This window comes from Bos mutus, chromosome 13, assembly GCF_027580195.1.
Source record: "Bos mutus isolate GX-2022 chromosome 13, NWIPB_WYAK_1.1, whole genome shotgun sequence".
Classification (NCBI taxonomy): domain Eukaryota; kingdom Metazoa; phylum Chordata; class Mammalia; order Artiodactyla; family Bovidae; genus Bos; species Bos mutus.
Window position 1 is genome coordinate 54,446,007 of NC_091629.1, and position 15,796 is coordinate 54,461,802.

The 15,796-nt window shown below is 44.1% G+C and overlaps 1 protein-coding gene across 5 annotated transcripts in view; it reads right to left on the reverse strand.

The window, feature by feature from the left end:
- Nucleotides 1–15,796, reverse strand: part of CHD6 (chromodomain helicase DNA binding protein 6) — a 200,705-nt gene that overhangs the window by 105,977 nt on the left and 78,932 nt on the right. For all 5 annotated transcript variants that reach the window (XM_070381751.1, XM_070381752.1, XM_070381754.1 and 2 more), the window contains 2 exons: nucleotides 6,948–7,095; nucleotides 5,032–5,181 (listed from right to left, as the gene is read on the reverse strand). In XM_070381751.1, the coding sequence (XP_070237852.1) occupies nucleotides 5,032–5,181; nucleotides 6,948–7,095 (298 nt within the window). The remainder of the gene's footprint in view (nucleotides 1–5,031; nucleotides 5,182–6,947; nucleotides 7,096–15,796) is intronic.

Below are 15,796 nucleotides of genomic sequence, written 5' to 3' on the forward strand. Positions count from 1 at the left end.
GGCCAGTACAAAGAAGTGGAGGAAACAAGAGCTTGAGAAAGAAAGAAAAACACCTCATTCTCATCTTTCTAATCCAGGAGTTAAGAATCGTACCTGTTTCTACAATGTTTTAAGCATATTTATTCATTCGGTTCAGTTCAGTCGCTCAGTCATATCCGACTCTTTGCGACCCCATGAATCGCAGTACGCCAGGCCTCCCTGTCCATCACCAACTCCCGGAGTCCACCCAGACTCATGTCCATCGAGTCGGTGATGCCATCCAGCCATCTCATCCTCTGTTGTCCCCTTCTCCTCCTGCCCCCAATCCCTCCCAGCATCAGAGTCTTTTCCAATGAGTCAACTCTTCGCATCAGGTGGCCAAAGTACTGGAGTTTCAGCTTTAGCATCATTCCTTCCAAAGAAATCCCAGGGCTGATCTCCTTTAGAATGGACCGGTTGGATCTCCTTGCGGTCCAAGGGACTCTCAAGAGTCTTCTCCAACACCACAGGTCAAAAGCATCAATTCTTCGGCACTCAGCTTTCTTCACAGTCCAACTCTCGCATCCATACATGACTATTGGAAAAACCATAGCCTTGACTAGACTAGATGGACCTTTGCTGGCAAAGTAATGTCTCTGCTTTTGAATATGCTATTTAGGTTGGTCATAACTTTTCTTCCAAGGAGTAAGCGTCTTTTAATTTCATGGCTACAGTCACCATCTGCAGTGATTTTGGAGCCCCAAAAAATAAAGTCTGACACTGTTTCCACTGTTTCCCCATCTATTTCCCATGAAGTGATGGGACCAGATGCCATGATCTTCGTTTTCTGAATGTTGAGCTTTAAGCCAACTTTTTCACTCTCCTCTTTCACTTTCATCAAGAGGCTTTTTAGTTCCTCTTCACTTTCTGCCATAAGGGTGGTGTCATCTGCATATCTGAGGTTATTGATATTTCTCCCGGCAATCTTGATTCCAGCTTGTGCTTCTTCCAGCCCAGCGTTTCTCATGATGTACTCTGCATAGAAGTTTAATAAGCAGGGTGACAATATACAGCCTTGATGTATTCCTTTTCCTATTTGGAACCAGTCTGTTGTTCCGTGTCCAGTTCTAACTGTTGCTTCCTGACCTGCATATAGGTTTCTCAAGAGGCACATCAGGTGGTCTGGTATTCCCATCTCTTTCAAAATTTTCCAGATGATAAGTACAACTGAATGCATGTCTTTATGTTACTTACTACCCAATGTCAAGTACTACCTATGTTAAGTGAAAATTATGATCAACTAAAAAGTGACACTTGTTTTTGCAAAAGTTTACAGTGTGATGGCGGGAACAATCAGGAGTGATATTCAGAGCAATATGGTAGGGGCGCTGACCCATCAGTGCAGTTACGGGCTGTAAACAAGTGGTGGGTGGGTTCTGGGGACATTAGGCATAATGAATACACCACAAAATAGAGGAGGGACGTGCCATAGTTTTCTCTAAATAGTTCCTGGGGCTTAATGTACAGTTTACTTTATTGAAGCCTTTTCATGCTGGAGAGATAAGTTAAAAAAAAAAAAAAGAAAAAGATTACAAGCCCTACCCTAACATGGTTCATGGCTTCGACAAAGGCAAACAAAAACTGGCAGGTGTTTAAAGGACAGTGACAGAGTTAACCGTACTGGAGTGCCATGGGAGACAGAGGAGGGGCACTTACCTCCAGCTTGAGGGGAAGCAGGGAGTTTCCTGGGTGAGGGAACCACTGCGCTCACCTGCCAGGAGCAGGCAAAGACCAGAAAAAGCAGAGGGTACTGTCTGCAAAGACGCAAGAGCGGGCACAAGAGAGCACTGGGAGATGATGCCTCGTTCAAATTCAAGTCCTTCTTTCTCAGTGGCAAAAATCACACAAACCACACCAATTGCAGGAGGCAAAAACTGAGACCGCCTTGTAAGAATCTATATGCTGTAAATGGGCCATAACTGGGCAAGTCTCTGTACCAAGCACTGCCATCGATTTGACAAAGAATAAGAAAGCAGGGAGTCACAGTGAGGATGGGAACATATTTCCCATTGCCCAGCCAGGGGACTGTCCTCTAGACTCCAAAGCAGGCGTCTATGCTGATCTGCCAGGCCCGAGCTAGAATGAATCATGCGTAAAGACGTTTGCAGCAACTCACCACTAGGCAAGCACTGCTGAGGTTGCGATTTGGGGTTGGGACAGGAGCCACACTAGTGGGCTAAGCATGCCGATAAGACACCACAAAGAAAGCAGGGAGGGAGCAGTGGGGCCTTTTTGGTGCTGACTGCACACCCTTCTCTGCCCCTTCTCTGCCCGTCTGCAAGCAGGCGGACACCCTTCCAAAGGGCCTTGGGAGAAGGACGGAAGAAAAGTCTAATCTTCTTCTACTGGTTTCTGGGCCCCTGGACACTCTGAGGATTGCCTGGAATCCTAGATGAGATCCCTGACTTTTGGGTTTCGTGTTAGTCTGGGAAATCTTTGTTCAGACCTCCCCAGAGACCCCACTATGTAAAATAGACACGAATAGAGGGCTCCATGGAGCACCGACTCAGGTCAGTCGCTCAGTCCCCGGCAGGTGGTCAGGTCTGTCCTGTGGTGTGGAGGCCAGAGCCACATGGCTACCTTTTCTGAACATCAACACCAAAACCACATTTGGGGCCGCTTTCTTTTTTAAATTTAGTCACAATCTTTGAAGTGTAATTAATGCAGATTCAGATTCTAGCTTATGTTTCACCACATATAAACTCTTTCTTGAATGTACCCTTCATGAGGATAAAAAGAGCCTTGTGAAGATAAAAACTACTGCCCTTTAGGTACCAGATAGAAGTCAGAACAACAACCGAAATACAGTTAGTGACCTGGGCTGAATGGCTACTAGGAGTAAATAAAACCCCTTAGAGTGCTTTAACTACCAAAGCAACCATAAAATCGCCAAGGAAGGGAAACCCACTGTAAATATTCATTTGACCACACTGGGTCTTAGTTGCAGCACACGAGATCTTCGATTTTCATTGTAAAACGTGGGCTTTCTAGCTGTGACACGTGGGATTTAGTTCCGTGACCAGGGATGGAACCTGCACCCCTGCACTGGGAGCGTCAAGTCTTAGCTACTGGGCCACAGGGCAGTCCCAGGAGACCCACTGTAAAGCAATGTAATCCTATCACGTCAAAGAAGTTTTGCAAGGACTACTTTTAACTACTTGCTTGTACTACTTCAAATTATTATTCCTATTAGGTGTTCTATTCATTAGCTGGATAACCCTGACCCAGAGAGAGACACGAAATCAGTTCTTACACGCTCATCACTGATCCACTGCTGCGATGTAATGCTATGACCTGGATTGTTCTGTGCTTATTTCCTGATTGTTAACACAGGCACAAGGGCCCCTGCTCCTAGCTACTTTCTATGCAGACACAGAGCAAAAGGCTGTGAGAAATTACATGAAAAAGCTTGATGTGGGAGTCAAGGTGGATGGCACGGATAAAAGCATCCTCAGCTCCAGGAGCCACACTGGAGTCCAGGAGGAAGGACAGGCATTTGTGCTGTTGCTGCACAGGCAGAACGTGAATCCTGCCAAGTCAGCAACAGGGACTCCTTAACAACAGACAGCCTGTGTCCCAGAATGTGCTGCCGGCCATCAGGCGCATCCCACATGCACAGCCTGCTGCTTCTTTTGCTTCTGCTTTCTGCTCTGCAAACTCCTTGGCTCAGACCTCCTCCTTTTCAACATGTATTCCCACCCCCTCTTCCCTGGTAGCATCTGGGGGTACCACGACTAAATGCTGTCCTCGTCTTCCCTGACACTGTTGCCAGTGGAAATTCCTAAACTGCACAGATGGGCATCCTGCGTCTCTGACTGCCCCAGGCCCCTTGTACAACCTGCAGGAGGAAGGCCAAATACTTTAGCTGAGAGCCAAGGCCTTGCATAATGTGGCTCTCCCTACTACCCCAGGATCATCTCCCATCACTCCTCAAATCACACCCCAACGTCTGACCTAGCTCATTAAACTGTCATATCACAACCTCTGGTACTCAGCAGGCTATGGGGCTGTGGTTCAGGTCGGAAACGCCTCCCCTAAAACCCAGACCTCCCTTTCCTGTCCATTCCTCCTCCAGTCACCATATCCAGCACACACTTCCAAGACCGCACTTAACTCACAATACCAGTGTAGCCATACGCTCCTTCTCCCAGATTAAACTCCCTGGAGGCAGGGACCAAGCCGTGATACTCATCCTTGTGTCCTAGGACCTGGCCCTGCTGTGGGCTCTCCATACACATTTGTAACCCCAGTCCCAACTGTAATGACTGCTTTACGCGATTCCGTTCATTGAGTAGCTATTTACTCCATATCAGACTTCTACATTCTAATGGGAGAGACAAATAAAATGAAATCAGAACACAACTATAAATTGTAATAAGTGCTATGAAATAAACAAACAGGAGTGAAATAAAGAATCATCAGAGGATTTCCCTGGTGGTCCAGTAGTTAAGACCCTGTCCTTCCAACACAGAAGGCCCAGGGTCCGATTCCTGGTCAGAGAACTAGCTCCCACAGGCTTCAACTAAAGATCCTGTGTGCCACAACTAAAGACCCAGTGCAGTCAGATAAATAATAATTAATTGGGAAAAAAAAAAGAATCATTAGGACAAGGGGCAAGAGTCTACTTTAAATAAGATTCAAGTGAAGCATGTGGCAAAGAGCATTCCAACCAAAAGGGACCACACAGGCCAAGGGCAGTAGGTGGGAAAGAATGGCTGATACATGGCTTTAAAAGAGTCAAGTCTTTTGGCTGGAGAATAATGAGAGAGATGGCACAAAGTCGTGTATCTGGAAAATGAACTTAGGTGAATTCAGGAGAGTATGATGACAGAGGGACCTGCGAGGCCCAGACAAAGAGCCTGAACTTTCAGTTCAGCAGGAAGCTACCTGAAGGACAGAACCTGCAGTTAAGGTGATCGAGCTTATGCTTTGAAAAAGAGCCACAGTACAACTCCATCAGAAAGTCGAAGTGACTGTCCGGTGGAGGCCAGCAGTCCAGCCTAAAGGCCGTACCTCCGCCTGCCAGGCCAGGGTCGAAGCTGAGAGGGCGGACGTCCGGCCGGCCCCAAGCACGGCAATGGTCTCCCCGTCATCGTCCACCACCTTGAAGTCCAGGTCTTCGTTGTATTTTCTGCGCTTCACTTGCCGTCCTGAGCGTCGTTTCTGCAGGACAAACACATCCGCCAGAGACGCTCAGTGAGTCGGAGGGAAAAGCACGCACAAGGACACCCTCGCCTTACTACACTCGCTCACACTCTCCGACTTTCCCAGAAGGATCTGCCCTGAGCACAACTCTTTTCAGAGCTAAACTCACTTAAAACAGGGCCCAGGTAAGGAGAGGGAGCCACCTTCCTGGATCCACAGAGTAGGAGGTGTAGTCTCAGGATCCAGGGAGATGTGTTTTATTATCTCTACCTGTGTTTTCCCCCTCCTTTCTGGAATTGGTTTCCATTCCAGTGAAACAGGGATGGGAAGTAACTTCATCATCTCCAAGCATAGCCTGAAGCTCCAGGTTTATGACAATGATTTAACAGGTTTTTTTTTGTTTATTTTCAATTTTCCAAGTTCACCAGATTTTTCATGTACTTCCAAACAACTAAATAATACCAATTTTATTCGGACTTACTTTGAGAATCTCCTAACACCACCCTTTGAAATTCAAGCTGACGTCTTGAGTGTGACAAAACGAGATTCGTGACTCACCATGTAAGGACTTACTATAATTAAATAGCTTATGACCTTTAAGAGAGATAACATCCTACAGCAAAGCAACCCAGTGGCTTTCCTCAAGCAGAAAAACACACGGTTCATCTCTACCCATCACATCCAAGCAGCAGAAACACTTCGGGAACTATCCACTCAGCCAGCTGAGTCTTCAACACTTAAACCCTACAAAACAAAACGAAAAGCCACACCTCACCCCCACCTTACCCCCCGGCCCTTATTGTCTAAAAGATGCCTCCTGGGCCTCTCTCTGTGTTGTTTCTTTACTGGTCACCTCAATGACATTTCATTTTACAGGAGAGATTTCACATAAAAAGCTCTCCCTCAATCCCACGTGCAGATTACCATCCCAGAAACATCGAACTACCTGCTGACCCTCATGGACCGGACGTACTTGCTCCTCTGCCAGTCAGGATACTTGGGAGTCACTAACCCAAGTATATAGGCAGTGAAAGGGGGTCTCGGATCTGACTCCCCAGACGTCACAACTTATTCATCACTGTGATGTTAGGAGCCGACACTTTCCTACAGTGAAGATCACAGGACTTAAGGTATAGTAAGTTGATCTTATCCTAAATGGCCCCTTGTGGGAGCAGAGCCCAGATAAACTGCTGCGGTTGTCAGAGGAAACAGCACTTTGAAATATCAGAATTCAAGTCCAAGAGACGCTGCCTCAACTCAAGGGAGAGAACTCCTACCAATGGCTCACGCCCATTTTGGTGCACCTTCAGAAATCTCATTTGGGTGGGCCACTCATTTCCCCAAATTTTCCTTCCCATCTTGGCAAAAGAAATCCATCCCTGACTTTCCCAGCATCTGGGATTATGAACGTGTCCTCATGCAGACTGGCTTATTAGCACCCCGAGCCATCAACGCATCACCTGCAAGGTGAGAGAGGCCCTCGGAGCCTCATCTACTTTGGATCACACTTCCCCTCTCCACGTTCCCTCTCACTGCAGCCTGATACCATGCGACTCTCCTGGAAGGAAGCCAACACTGCTAAACCGCTGGGAGATTGTTAGTCTAAGGACCAGGATGCTAGATAAAGAGCCTTGTGGTCACCCACTAACATAGGGAAAGCCCAGCCTAGGTCTGGGTGCGAGGGAAGCGGGCTGGAGACAGGGAGAGAGGAGTACTGGGATGAGCGTCAGCGAGACCCCACCCCGCAGCCGCAGTGCCCGCTCGGGCTCCCGGCACAGTGGTACCTGGCTGTCTGCAGACTCAGTGGACTCCTCGGGGCTCCGCAGGGATGGGTTCGGCAGGCCCTGGTCCAGCTCTAAACTCTCCACTGCGGTTTCACTTTTCCTTTTTCCTTTCTTCTTTTTCTCCACTGGGGTTGGTCCTTGCTCCTTGCTACAAGGAGAAATTCAGAATTAAAACTGTTGGGCAGTTCTTAAGCTAAGATTTCTCATATGATTCAAGTTACGAGGGTACATCCTGTAATTCTGGGGCCAGGAGAGGCTTTAATGGAAAAGCAGCAAGAGTTTCCTGTCAGAAATTTGCAGGAAAAAGGGAAGAAACATCTACATGGGTTGATGTAAAATTCACTTTTTTTTTACACCCCTATCATGACTACTATAGATAGGATTAATGTGATACGAAGTAAAATGATACAAACATCTCCCCACCCCCCAAAAAACCCCACTTTCAAATAAACGTTCAAAACTGAAGACAACACTGCCACAGCCCTTGAGGAGGTCACATGGATAAAATTCTGACCACCCAGAGCCATCGCCCACGGCAGGAGACGGATGCTCCTTGAGAGAGGTGGAGATGGGCAAAATTCACTGTGCAAGGCCCTGCTAAGACGGCAGCATCTCCAATAAGCCTTTTTGGCCCCTCCTGGCTGATAAAATCCCTTTTCTACACTCCCAACGGCTTCCTTTGTGGCTCAGCTGGTAAAGAAGCCACCTGCAATGCAGGAGATCTGGGTTCAATCCCTGGGCTGGGAAGATCCTCTAGAGAAGGGAAAGGCTACCTGCTCTAGTATTCCGGTCAGGAGAAGTCCATGGACTGTATAGTCCATGGGGTCCCAAGGAGTCGGACACGACTGAGCAACTTTTACTTTTCTTCAAGCACCTCAACTGTGCTTTGCCTAAGGCATTCAAACTTTGATCTTTCACCAGAGTGACACCAGGCTCAGAACTAAACAGGACCTCGGATCCTCTGCTGCGACTTGATCAACATGTGCTGAATGGATGAACAGTTTACACTTATCTGTGCTCTCCCATCAGACACTAAGTTCCCAGAGGGCAGTATGCGCTTAAGTTCTGTATTCTTCACAGCGAGTAGTAGTGTTATGCCTAAAGCATACCAAGGATTCGATAAAATATTCATTGGATAGATGGATGCACTAATGGATGCATACAACTGGGGAGATTTGGGAAAAACACACTTGAGCAAAGATACACACAGAATTTTGACAGAAGACAATAATAATAATAATTGCAGCTAATTTGTATGTAACACCTACTACATGCAGACACAGTTCTCTAAACTTTTACATGGATTATCTCCTTTATTCCTCAAAGCAACCATTTAAGGCAGATAGCATTAGTATCCTAATTTTATCAAGAAAAACAGTGAGGTTAAGATTTCCAGGGTAACACGCTAGTAAATGGAAGAGAAAGTATTTAAACCAGGCACGCGCATAGTCACCATGACGTTCTTGGGGAATGGAAAAGTGCTAAAAGACAGTCTGTGCGGCTGGATGACGGGAAAGGTGAAAAGAAGCACTAAGCTGATGCAGCTGGAAAGATCCCAGGGGTACATGAGGCTGGAGAGCTTAGACTCATGCTGCATGAAAAGGGCACAATGGCAAGAATGGGCAAGGGAGAAAGAAGACTCAAGCGACATGTGATCAGAGAAAACGCAAGGGTATAAATGATGTGAAAGATCCGACAGAAGCAGAACCAGTAAGTCTTGGCAGAAGGTGGAGATGAGGAAAGAGCCACAGTTACTGGTACTTCCCATCCGGTGAGTCACTGCAAGGTGTGGGGGAAGACAGGGACAGAGACGGAAGACCCAGTGGGAGGCACCCGTGGGGTCAGTCTGCTTCTCCCAACACCCTTCACCCTTTCGCACGTGGGTCACTCATCAGGTGGGCAAAAACCCAGTCTTACCCTAGATTCCGTAGGCTGAAGACTGGCTTGCCTACCTATCAGCAAAGTTCTTTATGAACTTGTTTTGACCCAAACTTAGGAAATGAAACTCGGGGGCTGGGGGTGGGGATCAGGGGAGAAAGACCACTTCCTACCAGTTTCAGGACAGAAGACTCCAGTGAAAAGAGTTTTTAAAAAGATGTCCGTCCAATTTTCACTGGAATATTTATCTCATGTAACGTGGCTCTCACTAAGAAAATTACATAGAAAATTACAATTTATATTCTACAAAGCACTTAAGTGTTTCCTGTCTCGTTTAACTGTAGCAACAGCGATTCTGCAAGGGAGCCAGGGCAGGTGACACTCATGTTCCAGATGTACAAACAGGTTTAAGAAGCACAAAGGCCCCAAAGCCAGCAGCCAAGCAGAGGCCGGTGCTCAGCTCAGCTGACTCACAATCCCCTCACTGTTTACATGATATCATGTTTCCTGACTCCTTTTTTCTTTTTAAATCCCCAGTCTCCCTTTCAACAAATGCAAAAACTTCAAATTTCTCTTAATCTTCTTGGAATTTCAAAATAATCACCAAAAGAATTGGTTACAAAACACTCCAATAACTCAGATATACCAAAAAAAGAAAAAGAAAAATTCCTAACTCCATAGTTGATTGTCTCAACAGAAGAAGGTATGTGCTTCATTTTTTGGACACACATTTAGAAATAGTAATATAAATATAGTCACCATAATAATCACATGCTTGGAATCCCATTTAATCTTCTGTAAAATCTTAAATCCTTCCAACATTTGAAATCAATTTTATCCTTCTACGAAATATAATTTCATTTTGGAAAACTTTATCTATATATGTTTAATCTCCATTTTAAATATTCATTATATGGATGGGCTAGAAACATGTGCTTCATTGTGAAAATATCCTGCTCAAAACTAAATTAAGCTTAAGACAGAATTAAGGAATAGAACCTCCTCAAAATACTCAACCTTACTATAAGACGTGTATACATTTGCCTTCCATGTTTTCAGAAACACATTAAATGATGACAAGGAGGAGCTGTAGTGAGGCCCCTCCGAAGTCAAGCCTGGGGCACCATGGGTTTCCTAGCCAGAAGTTGGGTGTGGGGTGGGGTGGAGGGAACAACTTCTTAAATATACATGAGTAAAACAGGAACAAGTCTAGTGATACTTGCTTACCTATCGAAGAAGGCAATGGCACCCTACTCAGTACTCTTGCCTGGAAAATCCCATGGACAGAGGAGCCTGGTAGGCTGCAGTCCATGGGGTCGCTAAGAGTCGGGCACGACTGAGTGACTTCACTTTCACTTTTCACTTTCATGCATTGGAGAAGGAAATGGCAACCCACTCCAGTGTTCTTGTCTGGAGAATTCCAGGGATGGGGAAGCCTGGTGGGCTGCCGTCTCTGGGGTCGCACAGAGTTGGACACTACTGAAGCAACTTAGCAGCAGCAGCAAGAAGATACTCTATCGAGAAATCTTCATAGTGATATTCTGAATATTACCTTTGACAGAAGAATCAATTTTGATTTTCAAAACTTTTTGCTGGAGCTCTTTTGATAAAGACAAGTATCAGGAAGAAAAGATTCCTTGTGAGCTTATAAATGGGACTTTCAAATAGGATATCAAGAAAATACCACCTGAATTCATCCTCTAGGAAGACTAGGTAAAATGTGTTTTCCCTATCTTCGAAATGAGTTTTAAAAAACTTACACTTGAGAGTTTTATCAAATGAAGACATTTTAACCCCCACTTTGTTACAGATGGATTTGGACCATGAATGTACTGTTTTCTCCTTTGGGTTCTAGGTTCTTCAAACATAGTAGTCAAATAATATGTAACAAAATTACCTATGTATGTACCCTTTGATCTAACAATTCCATTTATAGGAATACATTCTAAAGATACACCTCCATCAGTATGAAACACATATGCATGAGGTTATTCAACATTGTTTGATAATTTAAAAATAACAAAAAACAACCTAAATGTCCAAACATAAGTGATGAATAAATGAGGATACATAGAAAGGAGAACTATGCAGCTGTAAAAACAACTAAGAAAGAATTCTATAAACCACCATGGAATGATTTCTAAGATATATTGTTAACAGAAAAAAGCAAAGTGCAAGAATATACTAACATGCTACTTTTTATGAAAGAATAAAGAGAACATAAGAAACCTTGCATATATCTACTTATTTTACAAAAAGAGACACAAAGAGGATAAACCAAATAAAGCAAGGGGTAAGTATCTTTTTATACAGATTTGCGTTTTGGAAGCATGTTACATACACAAAAAAATTTTTTTAATGAAAGATGAAAACAAGTTGAAATAAATAAATCTAGGTGTTTTTCAAATGAAAAACACAACCAGACTCAACAGATGGAAAAAAAAATCTCATTAATTTATAAACACAGTATCCGACTATATACTTTCAGTTTTGGGGAGAAGTGAGGAAAACAGCAAACAAAAGGTGAACTCTCTTTGGTAGGCGTATAAGGGAAGCAGTTCTGAAGCCATTTTAGCTGTGGTAATAGGATTAAACAAATTAGTAAATGTGTTGATGTGAGGAGCTGTGGTTCTCACCAGGAAGACATAAATACGAAATGTAAGGCAAGGAAGAGATTGTGGGAGGCCTCTAAACTGGAGGCCTCCGTGTGACACATGCTTTCTAAGGTAAGTATATGTATGACATGCATACCAACGTGTGCATGTGCATTACGAGTATACTGTGTGTGCATGTAGATGTGTATCCATGTGCACGCACAGGTATGTACACGTGTTTGTCTTGTGTATTTCCCCCTAGCTTTGACAACTGAGAAAGCCAACAAGCAAAGACACTCCAAGCTCAATCTGCACACACAACTCTCAGATTTTGGTTTCGAATTCCAAAGTTCCGCACAAAAATGGCTGGTTCCAAGAGAAGGAAGTTGTAATATCAGCCTGAGACATTCTGTGTCGTAAAGTAAAGGGAATGCCCAAAAAAGCGAAGGCAGCACATCAAAAGGGCACAGGAGTCAGCTGGAAGAACTCTCCTTGGTCAAAACTGGGGCCATGTGAGCACGAAAGTAATTAAGGTCAGTAATGAATTATAAGCCATTGAAAATGGTAAGAATCCGTACCAATGATAGACAGACAGACAAATAATGAATAAATGAGGGGGAAAGGAAAGCTCCTGCTTATTATACAATCCAAACAGTAAATGTAGACAGAGTGGTGGAGTTGGAAAATCATTTTGTAACCACTGCAATCAAGATAAGTATAGTCCAGAACCATCAAGGAATGCTAAATCTGGGGGAGAACAACCTGAAGAGACACAGGATATTTGCATGATTTAAAGCGTGTCTTTCCACAGACTGTACGGAAACAAAAGCAATAACTAAACAAATGGTTATGAAAATGGCATTACTCTTAAAAAGATACACCGGAGCATTTAGGGATAAAAAGGCATGATATCTGCAACTCATTCTCACAATGGCTGAAGAAAAACCATATAAATTACACACACACACAAACGTAAAAGGCATATATACCTGTACCACTGCTGAAGTGGACATTTACTGCCCAGCACCTTTTTGCTGATAACCAGTACTGACGCCCAAACCACAAGAGTAAGCAGAGAGTCAGGCTGGGCTATGGTGTCCTAGTCCTTTTACTGCAGGAATTGGTCCAGATATGGACACGCGACCTAGCAAGGCCAATGTGGGACTCAGTTCAGTTCAGTCGCTCAGTTGTGCCAGACTCTTTGCGACCCCATGAACAGCAGCATGCTAGGTCTCCCTGTCCATCAACAACTCCTGGAGTTTACTCAAACTCTTGTCCATTGAGGCAGTGATGCCATCCAACCATCTCATCCTCTGTCGTCCCCTTCTCCTGCCCTCAATCTTTCTCAGCATCAGGGTCTTTTCCAATAAGTCAGCTCTTCGCATCGGGTGGCCAAAGTACTGGAGTTCCAGCTTCAACATCAGTCCTTCCAATGAACACCCAGGACTGATCTCCCTTAGGATGGACTGGTTGGATCTCCATGCAGTCCAAGGGTCTCTCAAGAGTCTTCTCCAACACCACAGTTTAAAAGCATCAATTCTTCGGCGCTCAGCTTTTTTTATAGTCCAACTCTCACATCCATACATGACCACTGGAAAAACCATAGCCTTGACTAGACAGATCTTTGTTGGCAAAGTAATGTCTCTGCTTTTTAATATGCTGACTAGGTTGGTCATAACTTTCCTTCCAAGGAATAAGCATCTTTTATTTTCATGGCTGCAATCACCATCTGCAGTGATTTTGGAGCCCCCAAAAATAAAGTCTGCCACTGTTTCCCCATCTATTTCCCATGAAGTGATGGGACCAGATGTCATGATCTTAGTTTTCTGAATGCTGAGCCAACTTTTTCACTCTCTTCTTTCACTTTCATCACTTTCACTTTCATCAAGAGGCTCTTTAGCTCTTCTTCACTTTCTGCCATAAGGATGGTGTCATCTGCATATCTGAGGTTATTGATATTTCTCCCGGCAATCTTGATTCCAGCTTGTGCTTCCTCCAGCCCAGTGTTTCTCTTATACTCTGCATAAAGGCTCCTTCCTTTAAAAAAAAAGGACTAATTTCTGGCAGGAGTGGGCAGGAAAATGAATAATCTCTTTCCTCCTAGGTCCTAGGTCTGTTAAGCTATGAGCCCAGAGATATGGGCAGGCACAGTTCAATCTGGAGAAGGAAGGCAGTCGTCAAAGATGGAGCCAACACCCAAAGAGGCTCAGGAAGGCTGGGGGACAAAGACTTCTGTGGAGTTCCTGACTAGAGCCCTGGGTTCTGACTCCCTAAACCAGGGAACCACTTGTTCCCCTTTTTCTTACGTTCGTTCACGTTGGGTTTATGTCCCTTGCAACCAGTGCAGTTCTCATAATACAAAGGCCTACTATTCTCATCGTTTAACAACACTTGAGGCCACATCAAAGCCATCTAATTTTTATAATCCTTGCTTTTCCAGCTTTCAGAGTTAGAACAAATTACATTACAGGACAGGAAAAAAAAATGGCAAACAAGATTTTAGAGGCTCAAAGTACCTATTTTTAGTAGTAAAATTCAACTTGAGTTTATAACATATATCCATATGTCCACTTTAAAGAAAGCATCTATCAGGTATTTATGACATGCAAGAAACTTCCAACATATAAACTGTATCATCCATGCAGGACAAGGATCAGGTATGACCAACAGCAGTTCATTAGCAGCCCTCAGCCCCAAAACGCTCTCACATCCTGTCTACTACACAGTCTCATCAGCCAAGATTTTATACACCTTGACTCTTCACAGTTTGCATTAGAAAAATAAGTACGCTTTTTTTGAGGGGAATGGATCGTTTAGGGAGTCTGGAAAGGACATGTGCACACTGCTATATTTAAAATGGATAACCAAAGTGTCACTCTGCTCAGTGTTATGTGGCAGCCTGGATGGGATGTGAGTCTGGGGAGAATGCATAAATCTATCTGATATTCATCTGAAACTATCACAACATTGTTAATCAGCTATCCTGCAATACAAAATGAACAGTTAAAAAAAAGAGAAGAAAAATAAGTACCCTTTTTGCCTTCCATGTAGAAAATTATAGTATTAATCACAAGACAGACTTCCTCAAATTCTCCCAGCTCCATCTCCAGTTCCCTACCTCTAGCTTTGTTTGCTTGAATTGAGAGTTAGAAATTGAGTGCTGGATCTGAGTACTAGAAGAAAAGTCTGGGTGCACGTCAGAACACTGAGATTCATGGCTATGAGTCTTATTATTAACTTTTCCCCATGGATTCCAGGTATTGAAAATTTTTTATCTATCGGACAAACTGCATTATTTCAAATGACTCATCTCCTCATTTTAACATTAAACTTGGCAAAATGCTCATGAAGGTTTTAGCAGGAAACAATCAGTTACTTCCACAGTGAGTTGCCATAATCCCCAAATTCAGGACAACTGAAAACAGCACATGAGGTCAATCATTGCTTCCACAAATGTGCATGCCCCTGGGAGCCCAGCCTGGGAGCCACTGCCCCACTCGGGGAACGACTCTCCAGAATAGCTTCTATCCAGGCCTCGCCACAGGCTCGGAGCCTGTTCCAGGAAGGACAGTACTGAAACCCTGGGCGTTATTCCAGGGAGCTCATTTGCACACTTAATCCAGCTTTTACTTGCTACCCATATTCATCCCATCTATACACGCAGGGCTGACTTTAGCACGGATTTTTTCAAGATATTGGTTCAAAGAAAAACACACCCCCGAAACTATTGGTTTTGGTGTAGATGGAGTTATCTGCAGACATGATGTGAATTGTATTTCCCTGTTCTCAGAACCTCTAATCACATCATTAGCATCATCAAAACAAAGATTATGCAAGTTTGTGACATTCTAGCTTAAAAAAAAAAAAAAGAAAGAAACAAAAACATTACAGGGACTTCCCTGGTGGTTCAGTGGTTAAGAATCTGCCTGTCAATGCAGGGGACGTGAGTTCAATCCCTGGTCCAGGAACTAGGATCCCACATGCTGTGGAGCAGCTAAGCCTGCGTGCCTCAAACTAACAGAGGCCAAGTGCTCTGGAGCGTGAAGACCACAAGTAGAGAGAAAATGGGCGCCACCCTGAGGAGCCCTGCATGCCACAACTAAGACCTGATGCTGCCAAATAAATAATTTTTTAAAAAAAATTACATTCTTATAAGATGACAAGGCAGAGTTAACAAACTTATTAAAAGTGATCACAGCAAATGAAAATACTTTTTTTTTTTTTAACATAGAAGGGCTTCAAATGAAACATACAAGCCATCCCTACTTGCACCAAATCCCACTTGCCAGAAAGATCTGCTCTTGACAGATACCTCTCTCACTCCAAATACATTCTTGCCTCTAGTTCTTTATTCATCAACATTAAGCAACTGCTACC